Source organism: Haemorhous mexicanus, chromosome 29 (genome assembly GCF_027477595.1).
Source record: "Haemorhous mexicanus isolate bHaeMex1 chromosome 29, bHaeMex1.pri, whole genome shotgun sequence".
In the NCBI taxonomy this organism is placed as follows: Eukaryota; Metazoa; Chordata; class Aves; order Passeriformes; family Fringillidae; genus Haemorhous; species Haemorhous mexicanus.
In genome coordinates this window covers 5497262-5511101 of record NC_082369.1, presented here as the reverse complement: position 1 = coordinate 5511101, position 13840 = coordinate 5497262, and the positions used below count along the sequence as shown (strand labels likewise).

General features: G+C 54.5%; 2 protein-coding genes across 6 annotated transcripts in view; both read left to right on the top strand.

Annotated features, from left to right (window-relative positions):
- Positions 1-3878, top strand: part of GATAD2A (GATA zinc finger domain containing 2A) — a 41709-nt gene extending 37831 nt beyond the window's left edge. For 4 of the 5 annotated variants that reach the window (XM_059869726.1, XM_059869730.1, XM_059869727.1 and 1 more), the window contains one exon: positions 1222-3878. In XM_059869726.1, the coding sequence (XP_059725709.1) occupies positions 1222-1352 (131 nt within the window). In that variant the 3' untranslated portion in view covers positions 1353-3878. Of the gene's footprint in view, positions 1-706; positions 790-1221 lie in introns of those variants that run through there. The other variant, XM_059869729.1, reaches the window with a different exon arrangement.
- Positions 3879-7680: 3802 nt separating this feature from the next.
- Positions 7681-11889, top strand: NDUFA13 (NADH:ubiquinone oxidoreductase subunit A13). Its single transcript, XM_059869748.1, has 5 exons — positions 7681-7839; positions 7958-8036; positions 8207-8278; positions 9585-9654; positions 11611-11889. The coding sequence occupies exons 1-5, from the start codon at positions 7746-7748 to the stop codon at positions 11728-11730; spliced, it is 435 nt and encodes a 144-aa protein (XP_059725731.1). The 5' UTR covers positions 7681-7745; the 3' UTR covers positions 11731-11889.
- Positions 11890-13840: the final 1951 nt, after the last annotated feature.

Here is a 13840-nt window from a genome sequence, read left to right as displayed (position 1 = left end):
GATTTTTGATCCAAAGCCTTTGCGTTTCTCAGGATGAGTTGGGAACCTGAATGTGCCAGATCCTGCCAGGATAATCCATATTTAAATCTTACTTTTCCACGTGGATTTGGCATTTTTTAAGCACTATTTTCCCTCATTCCTGAGCCATTCCATGATTCCAGCATTCCAGAGGGCTCCAATCCTGATTTTTGATCCAAAACCTTTGCGTTTCTCGGGATGAGTTGGGAACCTGAAGGCGCTGGATCGCACTGGGATAATCCATGTTTAAATCCTGCTTTTCCATGGTTTTTTTCATTATTTCCCCTCATTCCCAAGCCATTCCATGATTCCACAATTCCAGAGGGCTCCAATCCTGATTTTTGATCCAAATCCTTTGCGTTTCTCAGGATGAGTTTGGCACTGGATCGCACTGGGATAATCCATGTTTAAATCCTCTTGCTGGATTTAAACACAGATTAAATCCTGCTTTTCCATGTTTTTTTTTTCATTATTTCCCCTCATTCCTGAGCCCTTCCATGATTCCAGCATTCCAGAGGGCTCCAATCCTGATTTTTGATCCAAAACCTTTGTGTTTCTCAGGATGAATTTGGCACTGGATCGTACTGGGATAATCCATGTTTCAATCCTGCTTTTCCATGCAATTTTTCATTCTCTCCCCTCATTCCCAAGCTGTTCCATGACCCAAAAATTCCCTTTTTTTCCCCAGGTGGGGCCCTGCCCTTCGTCAGCCCCGCGCTGGCCGTGCACAAGTCGGCCTTGATAATCCATGGATAAATCCTGCTTTTCCATGTTTTTTTTCATTATTTCCCCTCATTCCCAAGCCATTCCATGATTCCACAATCCCAGAGAGTTCCAATCCTGATTTTTGATCCAAAACCTTTGCGTTTCTCAGGATGAGTTTGGAACCTGAAGGCCCTGGATCGCACTGGGATAATCCATGTTTAAATCCTCTTGCTGGACCTAAACACAGATTAAATCCTGCTTTTCCATGGGTTTTTTCATTATTTCCCCTCATTCCCAAGCCATTCCATGATTCCACAATCCCAGAGAGCTCCAATCCTGATTTTTGATCCAAAACCTTTGCGTTTCTCAGGATGAGTTTGGCGCTGGATCGCACTGGGATAATCCATGTTCAAATCCTGCTTTTCCATGGGTTTTTTCTTTATTTCCCCTCATTCCCAAGCTGTTCCATGACCCAAAAATTCCCTTTTTTTCCCCCAGGTGGGGCCCTGCCCTTCGTCAGCCCCGCGCTGGCCGTGCACAAGTCGGCCTCGGCCGTGGAGCGGCAGCGCGAGTATCTCCTGGACATGATCCCGCCCCGCTCCATCCCACAGTCGGCCACGTGGAAATAATTCCCCAGGGAGAACTTTTCCAGGCTCTGCCATCCTTTCTTTTCTACCACAATTCCGTGGAATCTGCTTTAATCCCAGCTGGATAACGCCCCGAGGCTTTCTAGGATGCAGCACCACCACTCCTCATCCGTCCCTGCCGGGAGAAGTGATCGCGTCGGGGTGGCCGAAGCCCGGCTCCGTTGGCTCCCAGATTTTTCATGGAAGCTGGCAGGGAAAAGGGGGAAGAATTCCTTAAAAATTTTTTTTTTTTGGGCTTTATTTTTTTTTTTTCCTTATTTAGTTCTAAAATTTTTTTGGCACCAGCACAACAAAAAAAAAAAAAACAAACCACAACGAAAAGGACTCAGCGACTCCTCTCTGCCTTCGCCGACGCCGAACTTTTTGCCGGGAACGTTCCGGAATTCCGGAATTTTGGGGCGTGGAGAGAAGAATTCCAGCCCCATCCTGCGTTTAGTGAGCCGAGTTCATGGCTGCTCCTTTTCCCTGCTCCTCTTCCAGCCGGGAAAGCAGGCGGCACATCCCGAGATTCCCAAAATTCCGACGATCCCGAGGAGAAGGAGAAGAAGTGCAAATCCCCGGTTCCGGTCGAGTTCGGTTTGGATTTTTTTGCCCTTTAGGGATCGGCTGCCGCCCAAACCTTGGCTGGGAGGGTGGGAATTGCTGCGGGAAATTCCCACTTTTTCCCTTGGATTCTGGTTGGAATAGACTTTGGAACCGTTGGTAGTTTCCAAACCTTGCAGTTCCCGAGAGACAAAAATCCACCTCGGTTCTTTCTCATCCCGCGAATTTTGGGCCTTCCCGACGTTCCCAGAGACTCCAAAGCGAAACTTTTTGGGAATTTTTCCTTTGGGAGGGTTGGTTGGGTTGTTTTGGTTTTTTTTTTTTTTCCCTTTCCTTTTCTGTTGTTGTTTTGAGGGATATTGTTCCAAAATTTCCAGGAATTCCAGAAGCTGATGCAGGCAGGGAGGGTTGGGAGCCGTTCCCAATCCTTCCCCCCGTGGTTCAAGTTCTTCCAGGCATCCCAAGCATGCTCCTGTATCCATTTGGGATGGAGTTTTCCATCTTTTTTTTTGGGAATTCCAGAGGTTCAACCCAAAATCCATCCAGGGGGCCAGTTTGGTTTCATTTTTGATTTCTCATCCTCTTTTTTTTTTTTCCTTGGGTTTCTTCCCGAATTCCAGACGAATCCAAGGGGCAGAATTCCAGGCCTTATTCCAGTTTTGGGGAATTTTCTTGGGGAAATTATAAATATATATAATTTAGAGATCTATATATATTAAAAAAAAAAAAAGTGTGTTTGGTGGGAGGGGGGAAATTCAGGAAAATCCGGATTTATTTTCTTAGGAAAGCCAAGAATTCCTTTGGGATCATCCCCCTGGGATCCGAGGGACAAACCCCTCCCTTTTCCCACTTTTTCCTGGTGTTTCCATATTTAGGGATTTAGTTGAAACAAAAAAACCAAACCACCTTGTTTTCCAAACTGGGATTTGTTGGCTAAAAACCCCGGAATTCCCAGCTGGATTTGGATTTTTTGGGGTGTTTTCCTTAAGGATGTGAAGAGCTCAGATGTGGGAATTGGGTTGGAATTTTGGAATTTGGGAGTTTTTCTTTTCATTCCAAGCTTGGATTGGGAGATGCCACCAGAGGGATGACGTGGAATTCCTTCAATTCCATTGGATTTGAGGGAAAAGTTGCAGTTCCTTTCCTACGTGGAATTTTTTGGGGTTGGTTCAGGGGGAATTTTTCCTCTCCTGGATGCCAATGTTTGGAAAAAGTTCATTTATTCCCAAAAAAAAAAAAAAAAAAAATCCCAACAAAATTCCTCCAATTAAAATCCAATATTTTTTTTTTTTTTGGGGGGTAGGGAGGAATCTGCTTTGTTTATTCCCAGAGTTTGGATAATTCCTGAAAAAAAAAAGGGAATGGAAGAGTCACAGAAGGATTCAATGGGATAAAAACGATGTCAAAACTTTCTTGGATCCCAGCAGAATTCCCTTGGAAATTGGAATTTCAGCCAATTTTGGTAATCAGGAAATGTTGGAATTGAAGGATTTGGAATTAAAATTCCAAACCAGTCTCAGTGTCCAGACTTCCAAATATTCCATCCTGATTTTTTTTTTTTGGATGGATAATTCAAGATAAATTCCCCCAAAAAATTATTTTGGGGGTTGGGGGGAAGATTTGTTTGGAAGGGGAAGGAAAATCCAGCATGGATTGAGGCTGGAAAATGAAAATATTTTATGGGGTGAGGCTGAAACTCCAAATTCCCACCTGGAATGTGACTCCTGGGATCCAGCCTGCTTCTGATGTGGGGTTTTTTTTTTCTGGAATGTTCTTGGAATGCTGCTGGGAATTTGGAGGATTTGTTTGATTCCATCCAAATGCCAAATTTGGGATCAGTTTGGGAAAGGATTCCGGGATGGTTTTTCCTCTGCAGCTCCGTGTTCCCGTGGGGTTTTTTTGGGATTTTGGGATGGTTCAGGTTCAAAGTTGTTCCAACTCTTCAATACAGATTTTCCAAACCTCTTCCCAGTCTCCTTTTTCCAGGAAAAAGCCCCACAAAAAATGGGAAAAAAGGGGGAGGGGGAAAAAAGAAAAAATCTCAAAGAAATGGAAAATTCCCATCGTGGAAGGGAAATGTTTGGGAATGGTGGAGGAGGGGGGAGTTGGGGAACAAATCCTGGATTGATTCCTGCTGCTGGATCCCTTTGGGATTCTGGAATCCCTGAGATCTCTTGGATCCTTTTTGGGATTCTCAAATCCTGAGATCTTTGGGATTCTCAAATCCCTGAGGCTCTTGGGTCCCCTTTGGGATTCCTGAACCCATTGGGGTTTTGGAATTCCGAGATCTTTGGGATTCCCAAATCCTCGAGGCTTTTGGGATTCCTGAATCCCAGAGATCTCTTGGATCCCCTTTGGGATTCCCGAATCCCAGAGATCCCCTGGATCCCCTTTGGGATTCCTGAATTCTTGAGGCTTTTGGAATTCCCAGATCCCAGAGATCTCCTGGATCATTTTGGAATTCCCAAATCCCAGAGATCTCCTGGATCATTTTGGGATTCCCAAATCCTCGAGGCTTCTGGAATTCTGGAATCCCAGAGATCTCTCGGATCTCCTTTAGGATTCCCAAATCCCAGAGATCTCTTGGATCCATTTTGGCATTCCCAAATCCTCAAGGCTTTTGGAATTCCCAAATCCCAGAGATCTCTTGGATCCCCTTTGGGATTCCCGAATTCTTGAGGCTTTGGGGATTCCCAAATCCCAGAGATCCCTTGGATCCCCTTTGGAATTCTGGAATCCCAGAGATCCCTTGGATCCATTTTGGGATTCCCAAATCCTCGAGGTTTTTGGGATTCCAGAATCCCAGAGATCTCCTGGATCCCCTTTGGGATTCCCAAATCCCAGAAATCCCTTGGATCCCCTTTAGGATTCCCAAATCCCAGAGATCCCTTGGATCCATTTTGGGATTCCCAAATCCTTGAGGTTTTTGGGATTCTGGAATCCCAGAGACCTCCTGGATCCCCTTTGGGATTCCCAAATCCCAGAGATCTTTTGGATCCATTTTGGAATTCCCAAATCATTGAGGCTTCTGTAATTCTGGAATCCCAGAGATCTCTCGGATCCCCTTTAGGATTCCCAAATCCCAGAGATCCCTTGGATCCATTTTGGGATTCCCAAATCCTTGAGGTTTTTGGGATTCCGGAATCCCAGAGACCTCCTGGATCCCCTTTAGGATTCCCAAATCCCAGGGATCTCTTGGATCCATTTTGGAATTCCCAAATCCTCAAGGCTTCTGGAATCCCTGAATCCCAGAGATCTCTCGGATCTCCTTTAGGATTCCCAAATCCCAGAGATCTCTTGGATCCATTTAGGGATTCCCCAATTCTTGAGGCTTGTGGCATTTCCAAATCCCAGAGATCCCTTGGATCCCCTTTGGAATTCTGGAATCCCAGAGATCTCTTGGATCCATTTTGGGATTCCCAAATCCTTGAGGTTTTTGGAATTCTGGAATCCCAGAGATCTCCTGGATCCCCTTTAGGATTCCCAAATCCCAGGTATCTTTTGGATCCATTTTGGAATTCCCAAATCCTCAAGGCTTCTGGAATCCCTGAATCCCAGAGGTCTCTCGGATCTCCTTTAGGATTCCCAAATCCCAGAGATCTCTTGGATCCATTTTGGGATTCCCCAATTCTTGAGGCTTGTGGCATTTCCAAATCCCAGAGACCCCTTGGATCCCCTTTGGAATTCTGGAATCCCAGGGATCTTTTGGATCCATTTTGGGATTCCCAAATCCTTGAGGTTTTTGGGATTCCTGAATCCCAGAGACCTCCTTCATCCCCTTTAGGATTCCCAAATCCCAGAGATCTTTTGGATCCATTTTGGGATTCCCAAATCCTCAAGGCTTCTGGAATCCCTGAATCCCAGAGATCTCCTGGACCCCCTTTGACATTCCCAAACCCCAGAGCTTTCCGGGATCCAGGGGAACCCCACCCAACCCTCCCATTCCCAGAGATCCCTCGGGATCCCGGATCCCTTTTCCCACTCTTCCCAGGCTCCAGATCCAGGGGGGGTCTCTAAAGCCATAAAATTCCCGCTCGGAGCCGCCGGGATTTGGGGAATTTTTCCGGGGCACCGCGGAGGACGAGGAGGCGCCGCTGTAATTTAGATTTTAGCGACTTGTGAAATAAAAAGATCCCGGATTTCCGTGGGACGATTCCCGCGGCGGAACCGGGCGAGCCGTCTGCTTTTGTTTTTTCCTTGGATTTCCTTCCCGACCGACGGGAAGGGATTCGGAATTTCGCCGTGATAAAAAAAACAAAAGGGTGGGGAAAAAGGGGAATTCCTGAATTTTTTATATCCCAAGGGATTCCTGCGCTGAAAACAAAGGAAATCCAAAATTTTGGGAATTCTTCCTGCGCCTCTGCGTTCTCTCCCTTGTTTTTGGGGGAAGAATTGGAATTGAATTCCCAAAGTTGGAAAACTGGGAATTCAGGCTGCAGGAAGGGGTGAAAAGGAGGAAATTCCGGGAGATTTGGGGGGAAAAATCCCAAATTTGACTCATTTTTCCCTCTCCTTTGGGAAGGAAGGAGAACAGGGTGGGATTTTTTTCCTTTGGATTTGTTGGGACTTAAAAAAAAAATTTGGGAAAACGGGAGAAGGGGAAAAGAAGGTGGGAAAAATCCGGGAATTTTGTGGATTTCCTGCGGAATTTTATGGATGGAGCAAATCCAGAAATCCAGAGCCTTCTCCATTCCCACCTGGAATTCCTGCTCTGCTCCAGCAGCCTTGGATCTCACCTGAACATTCCAGGAAAACTCACGGAGCCGTTGGATCGCGTCCCTCTGGAAGGAGAAGGGGCCAAGGACGTTCCCAGGTGGAATTTTCCACCCGATTCCGGATGAAATCCAAATTCTTGGAGCTTGGGAAGAGCCACGGCCACATGGGAATTCCCATGGGATTGTCCTGAATTCCCGTGGAAATGTCCCAAATTCCCATGGGATTGTCCTGAATTCCCATGGGATTGTCCCGAATTCCCATGGGATTGTCCCGAATTCCTGTGGGATTGTCCCCAATGGAATTGTCCCAAATTCCCATGGGATTGTCCCAAATTCCTGTGGGATTGTCCCCAATGGAATTGTCCCGAATTCCCATGGGATTGTCCCAAATTCCCGGTCACCGGTAGTGTTGCGGCCACGCTCCGGGATTGGGAAAAGAGGGATTGGTGGGTCCTGGTGGGTTGGAAGATGATCCCAAAGAATTAATGGATCCCATTGGATGGGAGGATGATCCCAGAAAAGTGATGGATCCCTTTGGATTGGGCGATGATCCCGAGGAATTGATGGATCCCGGTGGGTGGGGGATGATCCCAAGGAATTGATGGGTGGGGGATGATCCCAAACAATTTGATGGATCCTGGTGGGTTGGAAGATGATCCCAAGGAATTGATGGGTGGGGGATGATCCCAAGCAATTTGATGGATCCTGGTGGGTGGGGGATGATCCCAAGGAATTGATGGGTGGGGGAGGATCCCGAGGAATTGATGGATCCTGGTGGGTTGGAAGATGATCCCAAGGAATTGATGGATCCCGTTGGGCGGGGGATGATCCTGAGGAATTGATGGATCCTGGTGGGTTGGAAGATGATCCCAAAGAATTGGTGGGTGGGGGATGATCCCGAGGAATTGATGGATCCTGGTGGGTTGGAAGATGATCCCAAGGAATTGATGGATCCCGTTGGGCGGGGGAATTTTTTGTGGCATTGCCCTTTTAAGCGCCCGTTGCCCCTTTAAGTGAGGGCCCCATTGCTCACGTGGCTGCACCACGTGAGTTTCCCGCGCGCGGGAGCGGGGCGGGCCGGCGGCGCGGCGCAGTGACGTCACCGAGCAGCGCCGCAATGGCGGCGCCGAAGGTGAAGCAGGACATGGCCCCGCCGGGCGGGTACGGCCCCATCGACTACAAGCGGCACCTCCCGCGCCGCGGCCTCTCAGGTGAGCCCGTGGGGAGCCGCGGGGGCGCCGCCGAGGGGCGGCGGGGGCAGGAGCGGGGCCGTGCGGCCTGTCGGCGCTGAGCGCCCCCCGCTCCCCTCACGGCGCTCCCGGCCCTCAGGGTACAGCCTGTTCGCGCTCGGCGTCGGGAGCCTCCTGCTCGGCTACTACACCCTCGTCAGGTGGAACCGCGAGCGCAGGTGACGCTCCGAGCCCCCCGGGGCATCCCCGGCCCGATCCCGGGGCTCCCCGCGCTTCTGGCCCCGGGATGGGCTTTCCCCACCTCCTTCCAGCACATTTCCCATCCCTTCCCAGTGCTCCCAGTCCCCCATTCCCAGTGCCCCCAGTGCCCATTGCCCTGTCCCTGCAGGCGGTTGCTGATCGAGGAGCTGGAGGCTCGGATCGCGCTGATGCCGCTGCTGCAGGCGGAGTCCGACCGCAGGTGCGGGGCTGGGAACTCCCTGGGATTGGGAATTTTCCTTGGGATTGGGAATTTCCCGTGGGATTGGGAACTTCGTCTATGGGATCAGGAACTTCCATATGGGATTGGGAACTTCCATATGGGATTGGGAACTTCCTTTATGGGATTGGGAACTTTCTCTATGGGATCAGGAACTTCCATATGGGATCGGGAATTTCCTTTGGGATCGGGAACTTCCCTTGGGATTGAGAACTTCCTTTGGGATCGGGAATTTCCCTTCGGATTGAGAATTTTCCTTTGGGGTTGGGAGTTTCCCTTGGAATTGGGAACTTCTTCTATGGGATTGGGAACTTCTTTTGGGGCTGGGAACTTTATGGGATGGGGAATTTCCCTTTGGGATGGGGAATTTCCCTTTGGGATGGGGAATTTCCCTTTGGGATTGGGAATTTCTATATGGGATTGAGAACTTCCCTTTGGGATTGGGAACTTCCCTTGGGACTGGGAACTTCCCTTTGGGATTGGGAGCTTTCCTTGGGATTGGGAACTTCCTCTATGGGATTGGGAACTTCTTTTGGGGCTGGGAACTTTATGGGATGGGGAACTTCCTTTGGGATTGGGAATTTCCCTTTGGGATTGGGAATTTCCATATGGGATTGAGAACTTCCCTTTGGGATTGGGAATTTCCCTTGAGATTGGGAACTTCCCTTGGGATTGGGAACTTCCCTTGGGACTGGGAACTTCCTTTGGGATTGGGAATTTCCCTTTGGGATTGGGAATTTCCCTTTGGGATTGGGAATTTCCCTTTGGGGTTGGGAATTTCCCTTGGGATTGAGAATTTCCCTTTGGGGTTGGGAATTTCCCTTGGAATTGGGAACTTCCTTTATGGGATTGGGAACTTTCTCTATGGGATCAGGAACTTCCATATGGGATCGGGAATTTCCTTTGGGATCGGGAATTTCCCTTTGGGATCGGGAATTTCCCTTTGGGATCGGGAATTTCCCTTTGGGGTTGGGAATTTCCCTTGGAATTGGGAACTTCCTCTATGGGATTGGGAACTTCTTTTGGGGCTGGGAACTTTATGGGATTGGGAACTTCCTGTGGGATGGGGAATTTCCCTTTGGGATGGGGAATTTCCCTTTGGGATGGGGAATTTCCCTTTGGGATGGGGAATTTCCCTTTGGGATTGGGAATTTCCATATGGGATTGAGAACTTCCCTTTGGGATTGGGAATTTCCCTTGGGACTGGGAACTCCCTTTGGGACTGTGAGTTTGGGGTGGGGGTGCCGGGTGTGGGCCTGGGGTCCCTTCCCGTGCCCGTGTCCCTCAGGACCCTCCGGATGCTGCGGGAGAACCTGGAGGAGGAGGCCAAGATCATGCGGGACGTTCCGGGCTGGAAGGTTCGGGATTCCCGGGGGAAAGGGGGGAATCTGCCCCTCTGGGATCCCATGGATCCAGCCAGCCAGCCCAGGGGATCTGGGATCACCCCAGGCTGGAAGGTTTGGGATTCCCAGGGGAAAAGGGGCAGGACAGGGGGGGACCCTCTGGGATCCCGTGGGATGCTGCCATCCCCGTGGATTTGGCTCTGTGGGATCCCATGGGATTTGGGATCTCATGGGGTTTGGCTCCACAGATTTGGGATCCCATGGGATTTAGCTCCACGGATTTGGGATCCCATGGGATTTAGCTCCATGGATTTGGGATCCCATGGGATTTGGCTCCACGGATTTGGGATCCCATGGGATTTAGCTCCATGGATTTGGGATCCCATGGGATTTAGCTCCATGGATCTGGAATCCCATGGGATTTGGCTCCCTCCCGGGATTTGGGATCCCATGGCACTCTGTGTCCCTCCGGCTCCGGGAGCTCCCAGGCCCCGCCCGGGGCGGCTCCTCCCGCCAATCCCGGGAATTCCCAGCAATTAGCAACACAATCCCGGCCATTCCCGACACCATCCCCGGTGGTTCCCAGCCCATTCCCAGTGGTTCCCAGCCCATTCCCGTTGGTTCCCAGCCCGTTCCCGGTGGCTCCCAGCCCGTTCCCGGTGGCTCCCAGCCCGTTCCCGGTGGCTCCCAGCCCGTTCCCGGTGGTTCCCAGCCTGTTCCCGGTGGTTCCCAGCCCATTCCTGGTGGTTCCCAGTACAATCACCGGTGGTTCCCAGCCCATTCCCGGTGGTTCCCAGCCCGTTCCCGTTGGTTCCCAGCCCGTTCCCGGTGGTTCCCAGCCCGTTCCCGGTGGTTCCCAGCCCGTTCCCGGTGGCTCCCAGTACAATCCCCGGTGGTTCCCAGCCCATCCCAGTGGTTCCCAGCCCGTTCCCGGTGGTTCCCAGCCCATTCCCAATGGTTCCCAGCCCATTCCCGGTGGCTCCCAGCCCATTCCCGGTGGCTCCCAGCCCGTTCCCGGTGGCTCCCAGCCCGTTCCCGGTGGTTCCCAGCCCATTCCTGGTGGTTCCCAGCCCATTCCTGGTGGTTCCCAGCCCGTTCCCGGTGGCTCCCAGCCCGTTCCCGGTGGTTCCCAGCCCGTTCCCGGTTGTTCCCAGCCCGTTCCCGGTGATCCCAACCCCGTTCCCGTTGGTTCCCAGCCCGTTCCCGGTTGTTCCCAGCCCGTTCCCGGTTGTTCCCAGCCCGTTCCCGGTGGTTCCCAGCCCGTTCCCGGTTGTTCCCAGCCCGTTCCCGGTTGTTCCCAGCCCGTTCCCGGTGGTTCCCAGCCCGTTCCCGGTGGCTCCCAGCCCGTTCCCGGTTGCTCCCAGCCCGTTCCTGGTGGTTCCCAGCCCATTCCAGTGATTCCCAGTACAATCCCCGGTTGTTCCCAGCCCATTCCCGGTGGTTCCCAGCCCGTTCCCGGTGGTTCCCAGCCCGTTCCCGATGGTTCCCAGCCCGTTCCCGGTGGCTCCCAGCCCGTTCCCGGTGGCTCCCAGTACAATCCCCGGTGGCTCCCAGCCCGTTCCCGGTGGTTCCCAGCCCATTCCCAATGGTTCCCAGCCCGTTCCCGGTGGTTCCCAGCCCGTTCCCGGTGGTTCCCAGCCCGTTCCCGGTGGTTCCCAGCCCATTCCCGGTGGCTCCCAGCCCATTCCCGGTGGTTCCCAGCCCATTCCCGGTGGTTCCCAGCCCGTTCCCGGTGGCTCCCAGCCCGTTCCCGGTGGCTCCCAGTACAATCCCCGGTGGCTCCCAGCCCGTTCCCGGTGGTTCCCAGCCCATTCCCAATGGTTCCCAGCCCGTTCCCGGTGGTTCCCAGCCCGTTCCCGGTGGTTCCCAGCCCGTTCCCGGTGGCTCCCAGCCCGTTCCCGGTGGTTCCCAGCCCATTCCCGGTGGTTCCCAGCCCGTTCCCGGTGGTTCCCAGCCCGTTCCCGGTTGCAGGTGGGCGAGTCCCGTTTCCACACGGAGCGCTGGGTGCCCCCCACGCTGGAGGAGCTCTACTTCCTGCGGCCCCCGGCCGAGCTGGACCGCGAGAAGTTCGGGCTGCAGAACTACGTGTGACCCCAAACCCGCCCCGTGCCCCGAGCCCGCCTCTCCCGGCTCCTTCCGGAACTTTCCCCCCTTTTCCTGCCCCTCTCCAGGCTGATTCCGCCACCCCGAGCTTCTTCCGACTCCTGCTCATTAATAATTAATGAATAAATAAATAAATGAATAAATAAATCCTTTGGGGATTGGAACCACCCCTGGGAATTGGGATGTGCCCCCTTTGGGATTGGGGATCCCCCTTTGTGACTGGGATCTGCTCCCTTTGGGATTTGGGATCTCCTTTTGGGATTGGGAGCCCCTTTTGGGATTGGAATCTCCCCCCCACTTTGGGATTGGGATCTCCCCACTTTGGGATTGGGATCTCCCCACTTTGGGATTTGGGATCTCCTTTTGGGATTGGGATCTCCCCACTTTGGGATTTGGGATCTCCCCACTTTGGGATTGGGATCTCCCCACTTTGGGATTTGGGAGCTCCTTTTGGGATTTGGGATCTCCCCACTTTGGGATTTGGGATCTCCCCACTTTGGGATTTGGGATCTCCCAACTTTGGGATTTGGGAGCTCCTTTTGGGATTGGGATCCCCCTTTGGGACTGGGAGCCCCGTGGCTCCCGGACTCTGCTCTCTCTCTCCCCCACCCGAAGTTCGGCAGCTCCCGGGGGATTTTCCCGGGAATTCGGGCTGGGAATTTGGGATGGAGGGAGGGGCCGTGTCCCTGTCCCCTCCCCGCGTGTTCCCCGCTCCCGGGGCTGCGCATCCCGCTGGAAAAGCCCCGATCTGGGGGGGTTTAACCCCAAAATTCAGCCCGGTTGGAATTCCCGGGTGGGAACCACGGGCGGCATTCCCGGAGCGGGGCCGGGCCGGGAGCGGGGCGGGGGCACCGGAGCCGCCTCCCCCCGGGCGGTACCGCCGAGCGCCGGCTGGAGCATCCTCGGCATTCCCGGGGGATCCGCTCCGACCGGAGCGTCCTCGGCATTCCCGGGGGATCCGCTCCGACCGGAGCGTCCTCGGCATTCCCGGGAGACCGGAACATCCTCGGCATTCCCGGGGGATCCGCTCCGACCGGAGCATCCTCGGCATTCCCGGGGGATCCGCTCCGACCGGAGCATCCTCGGCATTCCCGGGAGATCCGGTGCGACCGGAGCGTCCTCGGCATTCCCGGGAGATCCGGTCCGACCGGAGCATCCTCGGCATTCCCTGGGGATCCGCTCCGACCGGAGCATCCTCGGCATTCCCGGGAGACCGGAGCGTCCTCGGCATTCCCGGGAGATCCGGTCCGACCGGAGCATCCTCGGCATTCCCGGGAGACCGGAGCATCCTCGGCATTCCCGGGGGATCCGCTCCGACCGGAGCATCCTCGGCATTCCCGGGAGATCCGCTCCGACCGGAGCGTCCTCGGCATTCCCGGGAGATCCGCTCCGACCGGAGCGTCCTCGGCATTCCCGGGAGATCCGCTCCGACCGGAGACTCCGCGGAGATTCCAGCGGATCCGGTCCAGCCGTGCTCGGAGGCTCCGCGCAGCTCCCGCCGGCTCCGGTCCTGCCGGGGGTTCGGTTCCGCCGCCGCTCCCGTCCCGCTCCCCGCCATGAGCTCCGCGCCCTGCCCGTCCCGGGAGCCGCCCCGGTACCTCAGGTGAGCCCGGGGGTCCCCCCGAGGAGCCCCCCCGGCAGAACCGGCGGCTCCGGGCGGTGCCGCTCAGCCGGGGCTGCCCCGGGACGGGCCCCGTTCCCCGGTGCCGGGACCCCGCGGGGGCGGAACGGGAGCTCCCCGGTGCCCCGGCAGCCGCCCCGGCTCGGTGCCAGCCCCCGCGCGCTGCCCGCAGAACCCCCGGGCCGGGTCCCGGTCCCCACGGGTGTCCCCTGGGGCCGGGGAGGGCGGGTCGGTACCCACGGAGCCGCCGTTGCCGGAGCAACCGCATCCCGGGTCTCCATGGCTGCGGCGGGGATGCTCCGGGAGGCGGCGGGAGAGGAGTGCGGGACCCGGGATGGGCAGGGATGGGGACACCGGGAACACCGGGGACACGCGGCGGGGACAGCGGGAACACCGGGGACACGGGAGGGTCCCGCGGCCGGGCTGTACCGGGAGGGAGCAGTGGAACGGGAACGGGGAATGGGAGCGGGAACGGGG